General features: G+C 40.2%; 3 protein-coding genes across 3 annotated transcripts; 2 read left to right on the forward strand and 1 right to left on the reverse strand.

Annotated features, from left to right (window-relative positions):
• Positions 1-257: 257 nt before the first annotated feature.
• LOC113143266 (transgelin-like) lies at positions 258-5,256 on the forward strand. The gene is made up of 5 exons (XM_026328793.1): positions 258-422; positions 3,413-3,599; positions 3,703-3,874; positions 4,024-4,126; positions 4,236-5,256. The coding sequence occupies exons 2-5, from the start codon at positions 3,420-3,422 to the stop codon at positions 4,384-4,386; spliced, it is 606 nt and encodes a 201-aa protein (XP_026184578.1). The 5' UTR covers positions 258-422; positions 3,413-3,419; the 3' UTR covers positions 4,387-5,256.
• Positions 5,257-11,481: 6,225 nt separating this feature from the next.
• On the reverse strand, positions 11,482-18,330 carry pafah1b2 (platelet-activating factor acetylhydrolase 1b, catalytic subunit 2). Its single transcript, XM_026329054.1, has 7 exons — positions 18,274-18,330; positions 17,714-17,867; positions 17,265-17,346; positions 16,284-16,373; positions 15,951-16,067; positions 15,535-15,657; positions 11,482-13,914 (listed from the first exon to the last, which is right to left on the reverse strand). Exons 3-7 carry the CDS (start codon positions 17,343-17,345, stop codon positions 13,636-13,638), a joined length of 690 nt encoding a protein of 229 aa, XP_026184839.1. The 5' UTR covers position 17,346; positions 17,714-17,867; positions 18,274-18,330; the 3' UTR covers positions 11,482-13,635.
• Positions 18,331-18,837: 507 nt separating this feature from the next.
• Positions 18,838-22,291, forward strand: mpzl2b (myelin protein zero-like 2b). The gene is made up of 4 exons (XM_026327531.2): positions 18,838-19,090; positions 20,576-20,745; positions 20,963-21,173; positions 21,303-22,291. The coding sequence occupies exons 1-4, from the start codon at positions 19,030-19,032 to the stop codon at positions 21,473-21,475; spliced, it is 615 nt and encodes a 204-aa protein (XP_026183316.1). The 5' UTR covers positions 18,838-19,029; the 3' UTR covers positions 21,476-22,291.
• The last annotated feature ends 1,302 nt before the right edge of the window (positions 22,292-23,593 follow it).

Genomic DNA, 23,593 nt, shown 5'->3' on the forward strand with positions numbered 1-23,593 from the left:
AAGTCACTGTTCTCAAGGATTTTATCATCCCTCCCTCCTTTCCTCCTAATCATGTCTTGTTTTTTAGTGGTAGAGGAAGAAATTCTTTTCAGTGACCACACCAAACTCTCCAGTCACATGCCTCTTTTTTTCCCATCCTTCTCCTAAATAAGGAATCACAATTTGAATGAGGAAATAGAGAAAGAGCATAGGGGCGGGTTGTAGAGTGAAATAAGAGGACTTTAAGGCGTATCTCTCTCTCTTGCTCCCTCTTTCTGCTGAACGTGGTGAAGTCATATATTTGAGACAAGGGTTCCTGCTGTATTTATACTGGCAGCTGTGTATGGTGCACTCTGCACTGTGTTGTAAGGACGAACAAGAGCGGGAACACAGCAACACAAGCCATAACCCACTGGTACCTCACCTGAAAGCTACTACACAAAGTAAGTAACCAGTTTTCTCCTGGCCTCTGAAGTTACTCTCAGATTTCTCACTCCCAGTCTGAAGATTTGTTGATTTTTAAGTTTGTGGCTAACTGTGCAGGAAGCATGAAAAAAAAAAACGTAGTATAATGTGTCACACACCCCACCCTTGGTCTCTGCTGCCTTCCTCCTTGCTGATGTTTGATCCCACACAGACTAAAGGCTAAATGCTTGGTTAATGTTTCATTCTTTCTGTATGGGTTAGCTGCCTTCTGAATGACCCAGCAGTCTGTAAATTCTTGTATTATGAAATCCTGGGTTTTATCTGCCTTGTGCTCAGCTTTCTTCACATGCTTACAGTAAAACACGAGGCCTCATGGATTCTGGGTATACTAACAGATTTACAACACTGACAGTTCTCTCTTAACAATATGTTATTTTTCTACTTTAATATTTAATAATATCTAACACCAGACTGCAGGATATGGCAGTAACATTCTGCATGCATCTGTCAAATACACTGTCACCTTTATGAACAATAGTACAGATTACAAATAAATAAAAGAGCATGGGAAAAGATTCTATAGTTTCTATTTTATAATTTATATAGATATTATTTTTGCTCTGCAGCACCTGGGACTGTGCAGAATAAAGGGAAACATGGTCCTGTACAGAAATACTCATATGAACTGGTAGTATTTTAGACCCACGTGTTGTTTCAGAACAACCTTTTAGTCTTTGTGCTGAACGATCTGAGCCAGTGCTCAAATTAGCAAAGTTCAGATGTCTTAAAATGACTCAGAAAGTAACCACTGATGATGCAGTGGGGTATGAACCCCTGGGAAATGACAAAAGAGTTGTGAAACATCTTCTAGCAGATAACTGTAAGTTGCTGCAATGCACAAAGGGTGTGTGTGTGTGTGTGTGTGTGACAGTGATGAATATAACAGTAACAGTGACTGGAGTTGCATTTGATTAAGACACTTAACCCTCAAACTGCACAGACTTATGTCATTAGACAGTAGTTTTTCAGGTTAGTATTGTTTCAGTAATAATAGTATGAACAAGGTTCTGCAGCTGAGGCATTTACTCAAAACAAATAGTACCTACACAGTGAAACTACTCATTTACTGTCAATGTATAAATATGTCCTGCTTAGCTTAGCAGCAACAAGTACCTAATAGTGGTTACACAGGGACACCCAAGGTGTGAAGTGACATGTTGAGCACTGAAAAGCAGGACAAAGCTTCAGCAGCTGCAGCAGACTGCAACGCATTTAAACACATTATCAACACAATCAGTTAGAGGTGGAGTTCTGAATCGCATGACAGAAGACGACAAAGTTAATTTGGTGTGGCTGATTTATACATACACAAAAGAAGTATTCTAAGCAGCACACATCCATAAGCGACATACTGGTCTGTGTGATTGGGTTGTAGCTGTGACTCTGGGGATCAAAGAGCAGGTTAGACTAAGGGTTAATTGGAAAGAGGAGACTCTGACTTCATCCTCCTGCATGCAGAGATAAGTCCTGATGTTTGCAGCTGTTAGATGTTCTCTGGGCATGTCAGAACACCACAGATGAAACTTCTCTGATTGAGAAAGAGATTGTTGAGATGTTTAGATATTTACTCTTGTTGCTGTAACAAACTAGAATAACTTAGTGGACAGGAAGACGATTCTCCACATACCAAACAATCACTCCAGCCTCACACAATGAGCAGAGTGTGATCTGTCACAGCCAGGGCTCCAATGTGGAGCTGTTGGACACAATGATGATTTGTTAAACTATCAACTCATATTATATAAAAATGACAAGGGATGTAATAGGTGTGTCTTTCTGTCCTCGAGGGACAAATGTACCTGATGTTGCAAAATAAATCCAGTTTGTCTGGAAAAGAAAAAAAAACAGATTCATGCCCTGATACATGCAATATCCTGCACGTTATATTTTTAAAATGCAAAAATACACAGCTCTCCTTGTTTGCAACGTGTACGGTAGCCTACATACTATATAAAGTTCATTTCTGAGTACATACTTGGCAAAAAGTATTTCCTACACATTCAGATGTTTCAGATCTGTAAAAGGAAAAAAGTGCAGTGGTTAACATCGATCATCCCATAATTTCATCATTTAACAACCATGATGTTTTTTGATTTTTTTTTTACCTAAATAGCATTTCCATAGTGAGCAGCAGCGTGTTGTTTTGTTTACAGCCCTGTAAACACACAGCTACCTTTGTCAGGGAGGAAGGAAGTGACAGCTGAATGAGCAAACAGGATGCAGGGAGCGGGGTGGTTGTGCTGAAGTTAACAGGAAGTTCATACTGCATTAATAAACGAGACAGGCCAACACATAATTACTCATAGAAAGCAGCTCCACACATTTAGGATTTCTAATGTCCATGAATAAAATGCTAAATAACATTTTTGACATGGTCTGGATAGTAGAAATACAAACCTTCACTCTAACTTTTTACTAATGTGCATATCAAATCATGATGATGATTGCGATTTTTTTGTATTAGAGAAAATCATACACATAGATTTCTGTACATGTGTCATCTTCATTGACAATTTACACTGTCTCCTAAGTGCATCCTTAAAGGAAGAGTTCATTGTTTTGTTTGCTTTCTGGTGAAGAGTTAGAAAAGTCATGTGGCAACACTTTTATACTTTTTGAATATGAGCTGTGGCCAATAGCTGATTTGCCTAGTTTAGAATAAAGACTAGGAAAGGTGAGAAACAGCTACCTGGACCTTTGTCCAAAAGTAACAACACCTACCAGCATCTGTAATGTTCATCAATTAACACATTATCAGACAAGAAAATGATTATAGGTTGTCTGGATTTGTGAATGTAAGGGTTTGTTTGCTTCTGAGTCAGTCCTGTGATCGACTGGGGTGTGAGCAGGGCAGAGACTTGAATGTGAATGTGAAAAAAGTACACTGCCAAGGAATAAAGTTTGCCAAGCTACCTGCCTATCTTACACTAACTTTCCCTCCCAACAGGATCAGCATGGCATACAAAGGTCCTGTTTATGGCCTGAGTCGTGAGGTTCAGAGTAAGATTGACAAGAAATATGACCCGGATCTGGAAGAAAAGCTGGTACAGTGGATCATTGCCCAGTGTGGCCCTGGGGTCGGCAAGCCTGAATCAGGCAAGCTTGGCTTCCAAAAGTGGCTCAAAGATGGATGTGTGAGTGTTGGGTTTGCATAAGAGTAAATATCTCTATATAGCACTTTAAATTACATTGTGTACAGTATATTCAGAGGCACCTGCTCCTTCTCTGTGTCTGCAGGTGCTGTGTGAATTCATCAACAGCCTCTATGGAGCCAACAAGCCAGTCAAGACCATCAAGAGCTCCAGTATGGCGTTTAAGCAGATGGAGCTAATCGCCCTGTTCCTCAAAGCTGCTGAAAACTATGGAGTCATCAAAACTGACATGTTCCAGACTGTAGACCTCTTTGAAGGCAAGACCAGCAGCAGAACTTATCTGTATCATTACAACACTGCCTTGTTAAGTGTTAAATGTGAAGTTCTTTCAGTATAAATAAGGAGATCGTCTCTCCTTTGTATTTCATGTAGGCTGTTCTTATTTGTGATTATTACATGTCAATAGGCAAAGATCTGGCTGCTGTCCAGAGGACCCTGTTGGCTCTGGGTAGTTTGGCAGTCACAAAGGATGATGGGAATTACAAAGGAGACCCCAGCTGGTTTCCTAAGTGAGTATGAGCAAACTAGTCTGACTGTGGAAAGCCACTGGAACAAAAGAAGTTTCAGTACTGAGGAATGAGATTGTGGACTAAGGGTTGTCTGTTTGTATGTGTGCAGGAAGTCGCAAGAGAACAGGAGAGACTTCTCCGAGGAACAGCTGAACGAAGGCAAGAGTGTCATCGGCCTGCAAATGGGCACAAATAAAGGAGCAACTCAAGCTGGCATGACAGGCTATGGACGGCCGAGGCAGATCATCAACAACCCATGAACCTGAGCGGTGCTTAAAGCCTCCTCCAATACACTCCTCTGTTTGTCCTCTGGAAGGCCCATCAGTGAGGATGGCAAAACTCTTACATTGGCAATTACAAGAAATGTGACCTGACTGTTTTCAGGACTAAACTGGACCAAAACAGGGACCAACAAGATCATGTTGAGCAAACACACATAAAACACACATAAATACAGGCCTTTAACAGTAAAAGTAAAAAAAAAAAATTAGATAGAGAATTTTATTTTGCATTTTTAGCCAGCCTTGTAAATAATGTTTTCTTAAAGCTGTTTTTCATTCCAGGGGTTTTAACTCATTACCTTAAAATCAAATGCACTTGACATTATTGCAAGCCATAAGATATTAGATTTCTTACAGAGACTGTTTTCAGTTCATCTCAGTACACTATAAAAATCAACCTGCAAGTCCAAATCCATGTTTATGTGTTACACTGTCCTAGCTTATCTGCCAGTGCTGCTCTTCAGTCTTTAGTCTTTAGTAGTGCATTCAAGGACATCCTGATATCCTTGAATGTTCTGAAAAAGTATGACATGGTTATAGTGCAACAAAAATGACAAAGAGCAAACCCTCTGCCCATTTGTTGTAGTGTGATGAAGGAGTGCCAGCCTGGAGGAGTGTTGCAGTCTGCAATAATGTTAAGCACAATTGAAGTTAATAGGTTACAACATTAGAAAGGCAATTGCCTGGTCTAGAAAGGTCTGAAGAAAACTATACACGTGGGTTTTATCTGCTCCATAACACAATCTCTGAGTTAACTAATCAATCTAATCAAGGTGTTGGACCTTCTTTTTTGTCTTTATTAAATCACATACAATGGACAACTGTTAAATAAAGTTTGATTGTCAAGAAGTCTCCTGTGTGACGCATAGATTAAGAAATGACGTGGCGTTGTTGACATTTACTGATAATGCTATTGACCACACACTGTGCTGTGTGGTTCTTGATAAACTGGTACCAGGTAAACAGAAAAAGACATTAATGTGCATAGCAACCCATAATAAATCTGTCAGCGTTTTTGCAGGTAACTATAGCATAGCCCTGTTTGTTTTAAACCTGAGCTGTTCACACAGAGATAAGCAGATGCGATAAAATCTGGGGGGAGGAGCGAAAATGTTGAGAGGGAGTAGTATTGGGTGGAGATAGATCCTGGAGGGGTTTTTTTTTCTTGGCTGAGCTTTATGTAGTTGGATTAAAGGAAAGAAACAATGGGAATTTAAAGTAGGTCCATCACTATCTCCTGCCAAGGTTTTGTTTTTACTAGGTTTTTAGTTGAGTACCAAATAAGCTGTGTAACATGAACTGACTCAGAACAAGGTCAGAAATAGAAAAGAAAAGTTAGGCTTGATGGGAGTAAGAGAAGTGATACTTTTTCTTAAAAGAAACATCCAGGTGGAATCAGACACAGGACATTAAGGTGGCTGGGTTCAGAACCAGCATAGGTCAAGACAGAACAGGCCTTAAACGTTTCCAAAAAAGGAGTGATCACCGCAGAGAGAGAGTGCAAATAAAAATACTTCCTTTTCCCCCTTCCTTCTTATTCTTCATCTGTCAACAGGAAACTGTTCAAAAAGTATTGACACAGTGGGGTAAATCTGTTTATTGTAAATTCATGTTAAACCAGTACAGATATGAAACAAATGGAACCAATACAGTGAATATGAATATTTTCAGACTGCAAACTGCTGCCATTAGATGTTTGATCACTGGTGCAGTCGCATATTAAAAACAGACTGAATAGCATCTACCTCCCTTTGATGGATTGGGATCATATTCTTTCTAATGACCTCTATATTAACACTTACTCTGCTGTTGATGAAGCTGCAGCACATTAGTCTGTGCAGAACAGCAGCTGCAGTATTGATAACTACAAATTCCACAACGTGTTTATTATTTCACACTAACGTTTATACGAACAGAGATTTTTACTCACTCTGCCCCTGAACACAATGAGCCGAGACAGTTTCAAACTGGAACTGATTCCTTCTCACTGTTTGTCAGTACGTCACACATCGCTGCCTCGCTGCAAACTGTTGTGTCAGGAAACTAAAATATTTAAATGTGTAAGGAAGGTCATACAAAGTGTAAATGGATTCATCTGTTGTTTATATGCGTCATAAAACACTATATTTGGATGATCATGATATGAAGGAAAGAAGTAGATTTTAATAACTCCATATGTTCCCTCTGGAAATGTTTTGCCTTCAGTAGCTTATTCTGTCATTTCATGTGTCTTTATTTTCAGATAATGTGGTAATGATGCTTAGATCACCAAATAATTTCAATATAACATTTGTCAGCACAACATCCTAAAAGACAAATGTCAAAATATAGTAAAAATGTCTCCATTTCACAGATGTATTAGGTTGTTGTCACCGTAGGAAGGCAACTTAAAGGAATTAAACTGAAAAAAAAAAAAAAAACAAACCCACATCTGAAACATTCCCCAAGCAAATTAAAACAAATTTTTGATCCTTATCTTATCGACTCAGTGCAGCTCATTTGTAGAGAAGCAGTGATGCCTGGCATTTTTAACACTGGAGCATTTTTTTTTTTCACTCCAACAGGGTTTTAATGAAAGTGTGGAAACACCAACACATCACCGCTTCACCACAGGGGAATGTACTTTGCTGCCATACCGGGGCATAACAGGGTCGACAGCAGCCTTGAGGTTAAAGTTGCCTTATGACTGGAGCGATGCCAGTTTAAATCCTTTACACTACGTGTGAAAATGTGAATGGAATGATGTAACGCCTTCTGTTCCTTAAGGAGAGACACCTTCACTGCTCGAGTTGTTAGGTAACAAGTGACGTGAGAGTAATTTCATAATACAGGAAACAAGTAAGTTCCAGTTTGCACATTTGAAAATAAAATAGTAGCTGAAATGGCCATTCTGTCCAGTTTTTAGGCTCAGACTAGTGCAACGGTGAATAAAGTCACTAAGTTAGGATACTGAGTGGAAAAGGTCACCACACAAATGAGACTTTGGCTGGTCTTCAGAAACAGAACTGGCAGTGTTTGAGGGTGCTGAGCCAGTAAGGAATTATGTCCATGTTGCATCACTAGTAACGTCTACGAGCTGGTCTATCTGCACTGTATCGTATAGTCTCATTCGTACACACTCCCAGGCACAAAGGCTGATGGGTAGTAGTGTGATACCTTCTGCAGTGGGCGAAACAATCTCACCACAAGGCCCAGTGGGAGTAAGCATGCATAATATTTTAAGCCAGCTTGGACAATAGGTCTGTGTGCTATAAAAGCTCCAGAGTATAAGAAAAGCTTTCAGACAACAAAAGGTACAAGTCTGCTCTAATTATCTTTAAGAGCTAAAAGGCTTTCTTCAGTGGCTCAAATAAAAGTCCTGGATTTAAGTGTCTTTACCTGCTTTACACGTTTTCCCAAGAGCAGATCAACTGCACTGTTATATTTTCATCAAGGTTTCTACATTTAAAGATCTGACTTCTTACTACAAAGCTCTTTTGTGAACAGCCTAAATTTACACCATATATGTTTTGACATTACTAATCTTGTTACACAAATGATGAAAGGCGAATCAGATTTGAATTTACAGGCTTGTTTGGTTTGTACACAATGTCAGGAAGTGTTGTCAGGCCAAGTGACACTCCCTCTTGTAAAGTCACTAGTGAATAAATCTCACAACAAAAGATGGAGGACAAGTGTGAGGAGTTTTGTGATTAAAGAAAAACAGATAATAGGTTTGTGATTTAAATATAAATCCTGCAGCGACTGTTTACAATGCAGAGACTGGTTGTATGTCTAGAACAGGCCAAATAGCAGCTGGCATTGCTGAGAACTTGGCTCCAAACTGCATTTAAACACCAAAAAACTCAATCTTCTTATTCCACAAGAAAAGCCTGGAGGCATTAATTGTAAGCAAAAGCAATGTTAGGCTGCTTTGTTTTATATGCAGCAGGATGATGTCAGTACTAGGAATGAAGACGGCCCAGATGACTGCATTCAAGAAACGACTGCCCTGGGTCCAGCAGAGAAATCCATCCATCATCTATACCCAGTTATTCCTAACCAGGGTCACAGGGATCTGCTGGAGCCTATCCCAGCTCTCTTTGGGTGAAAGGCAGGGGTCCACCCTGGACAGGTCACCAGTCCATCACAGGGCCACATAGAGACAAACAACCTCACACACTCACACTCACTCCTATGGGCAATTTAGAGTCACCAATCAACCTGACATACATGACATGCTGGGTCTCAAACCAGAGACCTTCTAGTTGTGAAGCAACAGTGCTAACAAATCAGCCACTGTGCTGCCCCAGCAGAAAAATCAATGCATATAAATTGATCCTGATGACCTGAATGTGGAATAGAAAGGCCCTCTTGAATTTGTCTGGACTGAAGTGTGGCAGACATGGCATTAAAACAGTATTAATCCAGATAAAACTGCTCTATTTGCAGTGGAAAATTATAAACCAGATTGGTTGGATATTTTTGCAAGTTCTCCTTGATCACCTTCTAAAGTGGTTTCATAAGAGAACAGACTACTTGAAACAGCGTAAGTGAAACAGAATAGTTAAACATAGATGTCACATAAAAAAAAAAAACGCTGCCTCCAGGCCGAGGTTAACGTGAAGACTAGATTAGTATATCTGTGAATGACTCACGGACATAAAAAAGGTTGATCAGGAGACATAGCAGAAGGTATTTTGTATGTGTCATTATCTCTACATGTGCTGGCACTGAAAGATAAAAGGGAGAATAAAGTCGGTCACAGGAGTATCAGGTGTAAATGATGGGTAATATGAGTCAAGATGCAAGTGTTTTCCCTAGAAACATTTGGTCTGAGGCCAAACATTAAGATCTGAAAGATTAAGATGTCATGAGAGGAAATCAAAGCCGTTAAAGCAGAGAGACAAGTTAAAAGCTCAGAACATGCAAACAAAAATCAATTTCCATCCTCAAAGCTTAACTTCAAGAAATGCTGCCTTTGATAAACAATGTAATAAAATTGGTTTAAAGATCTGCATGTTACCGGCAAGTTAATCAAACCATCATGACGGTCTTACACCTCATCATCTGACTAGCTGCTGCAGTTTACTTGTAAAGTGCTTTTGACAGATGAGGAGTTTCACTAACTGATTTTTATAGTTCTAATTATCTTTATAAAGATATAATAGTGCCAGACTTTCATGAAGGCCTCACCTGGCTTATGCAGATTACTACCACAGTTCAAACTCCTAAAAAAAACCCACAGTGGACACAGACTCCTGATGTGTCTCTGCTGCTAAACAAAAACAATCCAGTAGCTAAAACAATTCTTAAGGGGCTTTTGGGTTTCCTGATCTTCTGCTTTTACAGTGACAACTTCTGCATTTCGCTTCCTCCGATGTCACAGGTTCAGATTGTTAAGTTTAAACTTTTGACCAACAAAGCACCAGGCACAAGATTGCACCCAAAATAATGATCTCAAAGTGCCGCCATATCAAGATATGTGAAAATACTAATTGAGATCAAAGTCAAAGACACTTATTTTGAAGGAGGTACGTGTATTTTTTCAAACTATTTTGATATATTTCATTCATAACCTGCTTTTAAAGGATAGTTTGTCAAACCACAGATCAGTGAGACCTGCATTGTGCACAACAGTCTAGAGAATGTGTGTTGTTGTTTTGACTTTTTCCACTGGACCAAATGCTTAATCACTTGTGTCACTGCTGAGGTGCTGAATAAGTAGACATTTTGGTGTACAATCAGTTACCCTGCTGCTAGTAGGTACGGTATAACACCACTAGTGTTTGTAGCAGATGACGTATAGCTCTAATAACCACAGGCATGATGTAGCCAATACACCATTTATCACACTTGGCAGCTTATTACCATTCCTGACCCCACCGCTCTGTGCATACAGTAATCCACTATGGGTGATTCCCTATTCATACAGGACATGCAGAAGCTACATTGTGTGGTATAGGCTCCCAGCGCTTATTCGTACTAAACTGAAGCCAAATTTCAAACATGTAAATAGAGCAGAAACAACACATAAAGCCAAATGTACATTTTATCAGGGTTTGGCTAACTCAGGGGTAAGGACTCCACCTCTGTTAATGCCCGATGGGATGAGATAGTTATCATTTCCCATTTTCACACAGTGTGTTTATACAAGGAGCAGTCAAATATTTATCCAGATTCTGCCTAGTCGGTTTTAAGCCTTACAAACATAAGGGGATATTTAGATCTGTCAGCCTGTGGACAAATTGTCTGAGTTTGTTTTGACTGTGTAATCGAGAAACTTTGCTGCATGCTTGCTACCTTTTCAGGTTGTGCAAATTTATGTTACCCAATTGTGTTGTTTGAATTTTTAACACTTCACAGCAAAGTAAAATAGCAAGTGTAATTTCTCACATAATTTCTCACGTACATGAACTCATAATCTGAATCCAGCATGCATGGTGTTTATGTTGTTTAGTTTTGGGCTGAGCTTAACGTGTAAAAGTACTTTCCATTACATGCTATACTTCATACTTTCCTCCACTGCATTTCACAGGCAGTACTTCACAGGCAAAGTCGTACTCTTACTTAAAACACATAAACTGGTTTTGTACATTAAATGCGTATTAGTGTGTAAACTAGGCAAATTTTGCTCCATCTTAATGAGCATGAAGATTAAATTGCTGCTTACACTTGCATGAACAATAATAACTCAATGACACTTTTGGGTCACAGTTAAAATTAGTAAGAGCAATATTAAAATCGAGTTTAACTAAACCCTTTACAACCTAATCTCTAACACACCTACCTCTATAATGACATTATTACTTTACCTACTTTTGAGTGCTGCTGGTGAATTGTTACATCATTAGAGATAAAATGCTGAAAGCAAATAACGTAGGCAGTAAGAGATGTGCGAACAGCACTGAGCCGAGTTAGTGTCTTTCTAAGTTCAGTTCTCTGACAAAACGGTTCCCTCTGTTGGTGAATGTGAAACACTAACACACTGTGCTGTAAATAGCTGATTTCAGAACCCTGCAACTTAGATTTAAACATTTCATTTCAAACATGATCACTCGAAACAAACTGTAAAAATAGAAGATGCAACACAGATCTTGTTTTGTTTTTTATTTTGATTGGAATGCTTTACCTCAATGTAACAAGAAGCCAAAACAGTGCAAACACTGTATTGCACCAAACACAATCCGATCCACCCCCTTCAAGCATCATTTTCTCAAGCTTCACATGTTTTATTTACAACTGGGGTCACTTCTAGTCACTCACATATCCAACTTACACAATCCAGTTCCACACATACTGTACACAACCATCCCCATGAACACTTAAGGCACACACACACACACACACACACACACACATACACTATTTATATTTAAACACAGCACGCAAATGTGCAGAGCCTAAGACAACAGTAACGCATTTAATGCTTGACAGGAGACTTTCAGCCACAATGTCAACACAACTGAAGCCAAGAAGAAACCACTATAGTATAAGTGCACAGATGAATGGTTTTCTTTGCATGGCCTGTGACTGCTTTGTCGCATTTAGCATATTCTGTAACGTTGTGTTTAGTAGCTTAACCACGTGGCTGCTTTGCATTCCTAGAAGCATTCAATAACTATAATATGTAGAGATGTCAGGTCCTAGGGTGGCAGGGCTGGAGTCAAGTACAAATACAACAGGGGCAGAAATAAAGGGGAGGTGGAAAACAGAAGGAAGAGGTGCTTTTAAAAGAAAATACTGTAAATTCACATATTAAGAAGGGAGAGGGAGAGAGAGCCTGTGGGTGTCTGACTATGTCTGGATATATTAGTGTGAACTACAAATGCACATTAAAAAAACTGTCTCACATCTGTATTTGTAAGGTAATATGAAAGCAGGAAGAGAGGAGCTAATGTGACAACTGACTTTTTTTTTTTTTTTTAAACTAAAAGATAAAATCAAGTGCATTGTTGAACTGCAATACTACTGCAAAAACAGTGCACATGCAATCATGAAAAACAGTGGAATATCATGGCCTGAAATGATGTATTGAAATATTCTTTTTACTCAAAAATGCCCTTTAGTTAATAGGATACAAGGACAGAAGTGTTGCATGTAAGCAGCGGGGGTCGGGGTGTTTGGAAGACCAATACAGACTATTCAGACAAGTAGATTAGACAGTGTAACATCACTAATGAGTCTGTGTGAATGCTCGACTGTCTGATATTCACTTTATGCAGAATCGCTGTGTGACTTTCTACGCCGAAGCTCACGCTCGCCTGGAAACATGCATGCAGCGAACACCAAAACAACATAGCAGTGTAGTGCGGTCTCTCTAAATATCCACTGATTCAGTTTATGTTGATTAACAATTTGTGAAGATGTTTATTAAATCCTTACACTGAATTCTAAAATGAACATTGAGTAGGCTATGTGCTCCTTATCTGAGTGAGTATATGACGTAGTACACATTAAGAACTTGACTAACAAAACTGTCATAGCCAATTTACATGCTGTTTGCTTTGCATGATCACACTTGAAGCAAAATCATTTAAATGTGAGTTCTTACGTAATACTGTGCCTGTAGCAGCGGTTCCCAACCTTTAAGTAGCCTTACATTGAGGACTGACTTTCACTTCTCTGCTTGAAATTTTAGCAGCCTGAAGATGATGTTTACGGGGAAAAAAAGCATTTAAACCCTTCACTTATCTTGTGACCCCCTCAGGTTGGGCACCACTGCTATGGAGCATACCCATTAGACTCAAAACAGTGAATAATGCTGGAATACACTCTTTCTACTGTACGTTGTTCGCTGGACTTATCAGGTGGTAACAGAGAGGTTAGCAGTTTTGTAGACATTAAACAAAATGTGAAGAAGAAATTTGATTGTGTTTTATATCATGTTTCCATAGCAAAGTTAAGATGGAGAATTAATCTGTGTGTGCCACTGCAGTCCCTCATGATCTCTGTATATCTGCCCTATTATTCAGAGTAGTCTGACCTTGGTTAATCCTTTTGCAATAGAGCTTACTACTGCAGTCACAGTGTCTACATCTGAGTAGTGAGGTCTCTCTCCCTCTTTAGCACCTCTCCACAGATGAATGTCATCCCACACCCCTCAAGGGCTCACTCACATCTGGGTACCTCTTCCCTGCTTATGAGTGAGCCACTTCTCCTCCAGACACCAGGGGCATGTCTCCCCCTTCCCTCCACAGCAGCAGGTGAGACATGCCTCTGGATAAATGCATTGCTCGGCCACAGCCCTCAAACCAGCGACGCCCGTCTTTCCTCCGGCGTCTCCTCTAGTATCTGAAGCAGCAGGTCACTGAGGGGCTTAGCCATGGCGCGATACCCAGCAGCCGTCAGGTGAAGGAAGTCAAACATGTCCTGTGGCAAGATGGTTCCATCAGAGTGGACAAACTCCCCGCTCACATCCAAGAACTGAGCCTGACCCAGTCGTGGCAGCCAGGAGCTCAGTAAGCCGTTAACAGCAGCATTCTTCTCTCTCAGCAAGTTGGGACGCTCCCCTCGAGGCAACAGACCCTGAGGACCATAAAAACGTATTTGACTTACTGAGAGTTCATGTGCGATATTCTGTATTTTAGTTTTAATTAAAACATTTGACTCTCTCTGACTGGCCTATTGTCTGTTAGTGTTTCCTACTGAACCAAGGGCCATTGATAGTCTGTAAGAGTCACAGGGCGAACTGGTAACTGGCACTCAAAACTAAATCCAGATCCAGATCAACATTTTAAATCTCAGGAGTCGACGAACGCGCCAGTGCGTTTTGTGGCATCTTCTCCTGATAACGTCGAAACAAACTTAAATCACTCCGTCAGTTTTGATCGCACAGATAAAAGCAGTAGATCATTAGAATCTGTAAAGGCTCTGGTTTTATTTGTATACACTCATAATAACAAACCGCTGGGCTTTTGTAAAATAAAAAAAGCAGACAGGGTGCACTCTCTGTCTTCTCTCTTCATAGACAGGTAAATAAAGCAACCAGAATCTCAGCAAATACTTGCCCCATAAAAATATGAAATATATGGCTAGAAAGCTTGAAATCTCTTCGTTTAAACTGAGCAATTGAAGTTGAAAACAAATCATCACTTTTTATTTAATCCGTATGAACGTAAGGAGCGATCTTGCCTCGCACTGAGCACACTGTTCATTTGGAAATACACGCCCCCGAGAAATGGCATAAAACGTCAAACGTCATCATAGAATTTACTCACTTTTTCTGTGTGTTTGTATGATGGCACGGTACGTGGGTGAATAAGTGCTTCGTATGTTCCAGACAGCGACGAAGAGTTTATTGTGTCCTCAGAAGAAAAACGCAACTCAGATGACAAACGTTTGCATCTCCATTGTATTGCAGTAATTCCCTCTCAGCCACATTCCTGACTGAAAGGCTCATTTTGCGGTTCTTTGTGCGGGTCTTTGTCTTCTCAGGTAAATCACATGACTATTCATGATCACACAGCTTCCTGCATATGTCTTTTCTAAACACAAAGTGTCTTAGAAAATTTAAATCAGTGTATTGTTTTCTGTGAATGAGTGAACAAGATGACTTTCACATCATTTTGAGGCAAACACTTTTGGCCACAAGATGCAGTTCTCCAAAGTCTTGTGAACCCATGTCCTGTATGTGTTTTATGGTCTTGTTTCAGTGACTTAAAAATTTTAGTTTTTCACTAACCATGCATAAACACTGTTTTCTCAAAAACACAATCATGTATAAACTTGCTGCTCACATATTATTGTAGTCCAGTTTATGCTGATTACAGTGTTTTCAGACTTTAGACATTAATATGTTTAAAAGACAATGAAAAAAATCACAAATGTCAGGGCATGTCAAAACTTGTCCAGGGCCCCAAAACACCCTTAGAGGGTTAATACTGACAACAAATATATTTGATATTGTCACAAGTAATGTCTGGAAATCTTCAACCGGGTATACAAACAATTTTAGAAAAGAATTCAGCTGATTTTTCACTTAATCTACATTTTCCTTTATGTAGAGAAGAACAGAACATGAAAACATTTTGTTCTGCCATATATGTTTATGGAAACTTGTAACCAGAAAGCTAAACTACAAATATCAACATACCAGCTGAAAACAAACTAACTGCAACAAAAGATGAGATATGCAGATAGACTTACCAGTACAACTATCTTCGCCTTAGGGAGGCGGGAGGTGAGCAGTTCTGCAATCGCAAGAATTCCTCCTGCAACTTGCTCTGCCGTGTGTTCATAATTGTTGGTTCCTACCCACACCACCACCACCTGGATGATACCACAGACAGACACCTTATTCACTTACACAGGACACAACAATGGACCATCAGGCCACCTTGTCCTGCTAAATAAGATAATATGGTAAGGAAGAGTTGCATGCATGTTTTTTTTTTTTGGTAGTGAGACAGTGTAACAGTAACAGAGTCATAACACTGTATGCGTGTTTTGTGAATAGCAGAAAAAAAAAATGTGGATGGAAGAGTTTTCTTTGCAAATGAGATGTAAAAATTACTACATGACACTACATGAAAATATTATTTTCCCCTAAAGTTTTCTCTTACCTTGGGCCGAATGTTCTCCAGCTCTCCATTCTGCAGCCTCCACAGCACATTACAGGTGGTGTCCCCGCCAATGCCAAAGTTGAGCGCATGAAGGGGGGAGAACAACTCTCTCCACACCTGTGGACAGGAATCCACAAATCTCTACTTCACATGAGAATTTGGTGACCAGTACTAAATAACTAGTTGATGCCCGCAGCAAAACAGGCCAATGCTTAACAAGATGCAGAACAACATTCTGGTAGTGAAGCAACGTTAACAAGCTGTGTAGTACAGTTATTCTATGTGTCTAGAGCACTGTGCGAAAACATCAAGATTTAGAGCAGCTTGACTCACCTCATACTGCTGCATTAGTTGTACCATAGAATCCCCTACAAAAAGCACATCTGGTTCACCATCCTTGCACTCCTGAACAAATCTTGTATGCTGTAAAAAAAACACAAACTCATTACAAGAGAGCTGATCTATAACTGTCAGATGAAGAGGAAAAAAAATCATCCATAGAAAAATATGCAATTTAATTATATTCTTCCCAAGTCAGACAAACTCCTACAAGCTCATCACAGTCGAGACACGTCTGATACCCCATCTAACAGAGACAGGAATAAAGCAGACTGTCTCTGTCCTTTTAGCTTTGCAGGATTAACCTCACATAGACGTACCAGGAGGTGCCACTTAACCAGCTAGACAGTGCTCTTGGGAGCCGTTGCAGCGACAGCAACCTTATCCCCACATTTGCCAATGATATTAAGGACATCATAACATCATCTAATGACATTGTAGAAATTTAGCTTACATGTCTTCATTTGTCAGTATTCTCCACACAATAATTCCTTCCACAGGACCACAGCACAATCATCACCACTGATGGTGAGAGTCGAATACAAGGTCTGAATTCAACATTTAAATTTCAGCACAGTGAGTGACACACAGAGTCAGAGTCACAGTGGGATGTTGTCCACTGGTTGTTTTAAGTGGTGAGAGACAAAGAGGTACCTAATGTAAAGCAAACCAAATTGTGACTCTAACTGCAAACAACTACTGTCTGGTTATAGATCAGTGACCAGCAAAACTTTCCATCCACGGTGCAGTTAGCAGTATATACAAAGAATTTAAAACATTAAGGTTTTGGTTTATAGGGATCAAAACTGCAACTGCAACTAATAACATGAACATGCACATATTTTTGAGAAACAATGTCAAACTTCCACATAAACTGTGCTTTGCATACAGATCTGGTATTTTATATATGAGGATGACGAGTCTGACCGTAATAATAATAATAATAAAGAATAAAGCATAATAAACACTCCCAACCTGTGACAGCCACCGTCCATCTCCTTGTACATCATCTACAAGCTGAGGCACTGCAGCTGGGTTCAGTTCATCACCACTCATCCTACAGGAGACACCAGGGTTTATTCACACACACACACACAAATTGACATGAGTGCGTTGTTAGTCTGAGGAGGAAAGAAACCATTGTTGAGATGCAGCAGCTCAGCCTTTCAGGAGCAGGTTTATTAAGGATTTAAGCTACTTTCGATTTCCTGACGTGGTGTTTATGGACCAGAGACCACAGAGCAGACCTCATTAAACCCGCTGGGCTACTGCTTATCTGTCGTCAGCTCCTCAGCTAGCGTTAACTCGCTAGCCAGCGACTGACTGGAGCCTTACACGGCTGCATCTCTGAGACCTAACGTTTGACATCGCCCCTAGTGAGCATGAACATTTCCAGAAACTACTTTATTCCCAACACAAGCTACCTGACGGGGTGCTGGTCGTCGCCTCTCGGCTTCTTTCCCCAACTTCCCTTCACTGCTGGCGGGTATCCGAGGCGGATGATGCTCGCTGACCGTTAGCTGGCTCCAGCCGAGACAACAAAAGGCGTGTCAAGAAGGCGAAGCTCGAGACTCTGTCCTGGGAAGAGGGCCGAAATGACACCAGCTGCTGTAACACGGAGGAACCGTGTTCAACAATGTGCCCTGAGATGTGTCTGCCAGGAGGCTTTACAGGTTGCACACATGCCCAAAGTCAAACTCTTATCACGCCCATATCTAACTCCACTAAACGCCCGGGTGTATAAATCTAAACACGGCTACCTGCTTATAATTTCCTACAGTTGGCTATAAACATACAGCTTGTAGGGTTTCCTTCCTGAGAGTTCAGACATAGAGAAACAAACACCCAGTCACGCAATGAATCATGGGCAAATGCTTTTACTTTGTTCTAAAAAAAAAGACACTTTCTCAGATATTTGAGATAAATTCAATGAGTTTCCGACACAGGCTACAGAAATATCTCAAAGCGGGAGAGCATCTCTCACTTTAAACAACGTAAACCACCGCCATCACCTTTCCTGCGTGAGATGCTGTAACTGCCACTGGCGACCCATCTCCGCCCCAAGTTCTAGTTTCAGCTAATCGCAATGCATCATGGTCAGATCAAATGTTACATTCAAGTACTGGAGGAAACTTGGGAAAGTTCGACACTCATTTTAGGTGTGAATAAAATATGTTTTAACAAACAACCAAAAGAAAACAAATGACAAATATAATTGAGTAATTTCTGATCAACATCATTAATCGCAAGTGATAGAAGTTGATATCAGCAGATAAGAACACTGAACAGTAGATTTTCTTTAGCAATATTAAGATACAAGCTTTAGTTCTTCTCAGGTTTTGTTTGTGATTTGATACTCTGACCACAGGGTGGTACCAGTGAGCAGAGTGTCGGCTCTGTGCGTCAAAATGCTCTGGACAGACACAGACATATAAAAGCGCAGATTTATCAAGCACAAACAGGAACGAAGTGATCTTATTTTGATAAGCACTGAACTGAAACAGCTGAAAGTTGGCCGACAGGTTGAGGGGGCAGGTGAACGTGTTCAGAGTAAACTCCACCCACTAGGTGTGTTCGGGCAGAGTGGTTGGTGATTTTGTGTTTCTTCCCCTAAAGTGTAGATTCACAGGCAGTCTGCGGGGATTGTGACGGAGATTGTGACGTCCATGACCCCCTTACATAAACTTACATGAAGGCGCTTCTCCAGAGGACGCAAACCGCCGGAGTTTGGGCAGCATAAATGTTTTATCCCATGAATCGGATATGGCTTCTGCTTCTCCTGGGAGGGTTCGTGGTGCCAGGTGAGTCCGGAAAACTTCCGCTTCAATAAAAACACTCAGCATTCCCCGACAAAAAAAACAATGTACCGATTCTTCTTAAAATTCAGACACAGGTAATACCAACCACTGCTGCAGGACAAACAACATGCCAGAGTCTGCTGTTTAGTTTGAGAGGCCAAGGACTTAGTAAATAGCAGGTTATAACTTTCTGCTCCAAGTAGCGACAGATAAGGGCGTCATATAACCTACAAGCATTTGTACACATACAGACTGCGGGTGTTTGTTTAGCGCAATGGCCTAAATATTTACCTTCAGCTGAAAGTTCATTTGGGATATTTTATCCAACATGTGTCAATGTAGAAGAGTGATTCACATTTTATATAAAATAAAGAAAAATCACTAGTAATAGGGGTCATAACAGGGTCATCACTGTCAAGCAGCGTTTGTATGTCTGGACTGCACTCAAACACTCACTAAAGTGTGTGTGTGTGTGTGTGGGCGTGTGGGCGTGTGAGCGAGCAGGGCGAAGTAGTGGTGTGTAGGCTAATGAATTCCACCACACCTGTTTTGTTATCAGTTTGTGTTGGTGAGTGGGCGAGCAGGGATTCCTACTGTCACAGTGTCACCATCACACAGAGCTACATGTGAAGCAGAGAGGATAAAATAACTCTGCACCCCTGTAACCTGACTGTAAGCTTTGCAAACAAATGCTGCACAGTTCTGGGACTCTTTCGCAGTTGAAATCAATGTCACGTATTCAGTACATTTTTTCCTTGTTGACTAATGACACACAGGAAAACTATGTCAAATCACAGTCACTGAGGTACATCCTGGTGTCCAGGAGTTCAGCTGTGTGTCTAGAAGAGATACTATACTGTAAAAACTGTGAAACCTCTTGTAGGTTCTTCATCCAGACACCAAACGTGTCCTATCAAACTCTGTTGTCCTATTTAACTTTCATTTACAGTCATGTATTTATTTTTATGACTTTGTGCGCAGGAGTAGAAATCATTTCCTGAGGTTTGTAATTTGATGCTGGGGGGAAAAAAAGCATACCTGTGTTTTTTCAGATACATTGTAATATTCCCTGTGTTTTTATGGGATCTGTAATGATGGCCTCTATCTGACCGTCTGAACTCAAACACACATGCAATCATTAACCAACATTAGGCATGACACCTTAAATTCACACTGCTGTTTGCTGTACTGACGTACTCATGAAGTCATGTAGAAAAGTGGAAAATCAGGTCGTGCATGCAGTGGCTGTAGAAGAAATTATGGGCAGTTGTCAGCAAAAGAAACTGACACAGTTTATTTCCACAATCAGCAAACACCAGAGATCTGAGGCACATGGCACTTTGATTTCAGCTGTCAAGGACATTTAGATATTCAGTGTACTACATGTTTTTCTGCAAGCAGCTCTGCTCTAGGCCATCAGTGGAGGTTTTGTCTTGAGGTTATGTCTTGACAAGTATTTTTTTTTTCTTCTGGTTGTCTTTATCACAGGGGTCCGCCATGTCAGTGGAATAGAAATTTACACAACCAGTGAGATGGAAGTGGTCAACGGGACAAATGTAAAACTGAAATGCACCTTCATTTCCAGTCACCCAGTGTCACCTCAGACTGTCATAGTGTCCTGGAACTTCCGCCCCTTAAATTCAGGAGTTGATGAGTCGGTGTGTAGAAACTGTGTGTGTGTGTGTGTGCGGGTGTGTTTAATTCAAAATAATGCACTGCACTGCACATGTCCAATCCAAAAGAAGAGTCACTGGCTGGTCTGCTCATGCAGTGTATTATTTTATGATCTTTTATGTAACCTTTCTGTGTTAACGTGTTAATGTCTACACCTTGATTTTTTTTTTTTCTGGATTGTGTGTTTTTTGTGTGTCTCAGGTGTTCTACTACCAGGAGACACCATATCCTCCTGAACAAGGACGTTTTAAAGGCCATGCAGTGTGGTCGGGGGACATTATGAAACAGGACGTTTCTATCACCCTGCATGAGGTGGTGCCATCCTTTAATGGTACCTACATCTGTCAGGTGCGCAACCGACCAGATGTGCATGGCAGTAATGGAGAGATCGTCCTCAAAGTTGTCAATAAAGGTTAGACCAGCAGCACACTGCATGCTGCAAAGACTCAGTAACTTTGGGAAGGTAACATGTACAATAGTAAAAGCAAATTAAAAATTTGAGGAACTTTAATCTCATTTTTGCTAATCTCATTACTTTTAGTTACCCTCTCTGAGATCAGCATCCTGGCAGCAGCCATTGGGGTCTCCTGTGGTGTAATCCTGATTGTCCTAGCTATAATTGTAGCAGTGAGGTTGTACAGGAAAAAGCGACTGGAAAACAGCATTGAGATGAACCCACAGGAGCTTGAGTGGAAGGGTCGCGGTGTGTTGTGAGGGCCACAGAGGTGCTCCTCTTCTCTGGACTGCTGCGGAGTCGGACTGGCTGGGTCCGTTCTGCTGGAAGAGAAAGAGGAAAGAAACGTTGATGGTGGGAAACCTCCCTTTTTCTTCCATGTCTGCTCTTCCACTGTGTTGTTATTGTAGTTTACCTCAGTATTAGAGCATGTCGTTTGTAATATCATCCATCATCACCTGAACCATCTAATTGACTATTACCCTGAGTGCAGTAGTACTTCATACATGAATGATATTACTGCAGTGAGTGGAGTCATGCTATACCCTCTGTCTTTCCTGCTATGGAAGATAAGAGGAGGAACATTCTCTGGGCTGAATTTTTAAGTTTTCAATCAGCACCTTCTTTTATGTATAAAATCTTTATCTCTGCACATTTAATAGATGTGTATTGATAGGAGACATTTGTTAGTCATACATTTTTTTTGTATGTGTTTGTGCTACATTTTACACTGCCGTAAATACGTTGCCTCAGATCTATTGTGTTTAAATTCATGGTTTTTAATGAACTAATGAACTATAGCTTATTAAAGAAGGGCTAGTTAAATATGGTTCATTGTTAACACCTTCCCAGTGCAGTTACTGCAGTGATTATCTATGTGCATCAAATACTTTGCTCCAAAATAAATAAATAAAATAAATGAGTGACAACCAAAGTTGTTTACTGCACTGTCAACACTGCACAAGTCATTTTGTATATAATGTTAAATAAAAAGAATATTTGTTTTTCCTGAAATGCTGTCATATGTATCTCTGTTTAGCAACTTTAACATTAAAAGAAATATCTTTTGTTACGAAGTGTGTACTAAGTTACTAAGTGGTGTAACATTTGTATTTTGATTACCGCTGAGTGTGTGAGAGCAAATCAGTTTTTCAGGTGAACAGATTGTCTGGGGGAGTGTGAAATACCAACAATCAGCCACTCCTGTACCTGTCACACATGACAGTGTTGTTGTTCAATCACATTTACACATTTCCTGGGCCTCAAACAGCTAAGTTAAGATCGCAGTTAACAGTGCTGTCAGTCTTCATCTTAACGAGTCTGTCTGGTACTGTGTCTTGACATGAGTTAATTTCCATTGGAAGACACATTTGTTAATGTTTTACAGTTAATACCACCTGAATGAACATGAGGATACCACAGCTACTGAATGGGGAAAACTGAGAGTGCATTTCCAGCACAGTGACTGGAGCATAAATTCATAAAAACAACAAAAAGGGCATGTAGGAGTCATCACTGGTGTTATCATGAACTTGACTTTTTCACTATTCTTGATTGGGGGTGTTTTTTTCTGATTTCAAACCCAATATTATTTTATATCTTTCCTCTTATGAAAATCAAAACAAAACTAAAATGTGCTGTTTGCTGTTTTTAAGGAAGGGTGGAGCGGGACTCTGAAGTCTCTTGTCTGTCTCCACCCTGCGACATGTGGGAACCTGTCTGGGACAAATCTACCTTGTTGTACGGTACAAGCTCTTCCATGCTGAATGACAAAATATACCCTGTTCAACCAGTTATTTCTTTGACTGTGTTGAGGACTGTTAATAGGTATGTTTCAAAGAAACATAAGATCATTTTGAGACCTCTTAAAGCCAAAGAGAAAGGAACAGCCAATGATTGTTCACAGTCAATTAAAAACACTGATAACTGCATACTTTATCAGCATATATGATATAACAACTAGTGTATCACAAAAATGGGGAGGGGGAGGGTTGCCTACTACTGACTGGCACTTAGACTCATTTTTTGTTTTCTAATGCTGCTCCACTGCCTCTATCTGCCAGTGGTAATTACCAGTTACTTTTCAAGTCAGGACTTCACCTCAAAACATAATAAACCTGCAGATTACACCTTAGCTTGTCGTCCTTTATACAGATTTTTAGTTGGGGCTAATTGTCACTTTTCAGATGTCTGTTGTTGGCAGTTACACAAAAGAGACATTATCCTCTAAACTTGTTGCTCAAAGAAGGAAAACAATCCATTGTCTGACATAGCAGCAAGTTAGAAAAACAAAAAAATGAATTATGGCACCTTTATTTTGTATAGTACATCCATTTTGCTGCTAATATGTCTGTACTTCTGTCTGTTTTCCTGTTGTC

This window comes from Mastacembelus armatus, chromosome 14, assembly GCF_900324485.2.
Source record: "Mastacembelus armatus chromosome 14, fMasArm1.2, whole genome shotgun sequence".
NCBI lineage: Eukaryota > Metazoa > Chordata > Actinopteri > Synbranchiformes > Mastacembelidae > Mastacembelus > Mastacembelus armatus.

Excerpts from the sequence above, each read along its gene's own strand:
- pafah1b2 (XM_026329054.1), bottom strand. The coding sequence starts at position 17,345 with ATGAGTGGTGATGAACTGAACCCAGCTGCAGTGCCTCAGCTTGTAGAT. Across the intron at positions 16,068-16,283 it reads AACTAATGCAGCAGTATGAG|GTGTGGAGAGAGTTGTTCTC; the intron begins GTGAGTCAAGCT and ends TCCTGTCCACAG. Across the intron at positions 15,658-15,950 it reads TGGAGAACATTCGGCCCAAG|GTGGTGGTGGTGTGGGTAGG; the intron begins GTAAGAGAAAAC and ends GGTATCATCCAG.
- LOC113143266 (XM_026328793.1), top strand. The coding sequence starts at position 3,420 with ATGGCATACAAAGGTCCTGTTTATGGCCTGAGTCGTGAGGTTCAGAGT. Across the intron at positions 3,600-3,702 it reads AGTGGCTCAAAGATGGATGT|GTGCTGTGTGAATTCATCAA; the intron begins GTGAGTGTTGGG and ends CTGTGTCTGCAG. Across the intron at positions 4,127-4,235 it reads GACCCCAGCTGGTTTCCTAA|GAAGTCGCAAGAGAACAGGA; the intron begins GTGAGTATGAGC and ends GTATGTGTGCAG.
- mpzl2b (XM_026327531.2), top strand. The coding sequence starts at position 19,030 with ATGTTTTATCCCATGAATCGGATATGGCTTCTGCTTCTCCTGGGAGGG. Across the intron at positions 19,091-20,575 it reads GGGAGGGTTCGTGGTGCCAG|GGGTCCGCCATGTCAGTGGA; the intron begins GTGAGTCCGGAA and ends TCTTTATCACAG. Across the intron at positions 20,746-20,962 it reads ATTCAGGAGTTGATGAGTCG|GTGTTCTACTACCAGGAGAC; the intron begins GTGTGTAGAAAC and ends TGTGTGTCTCAG.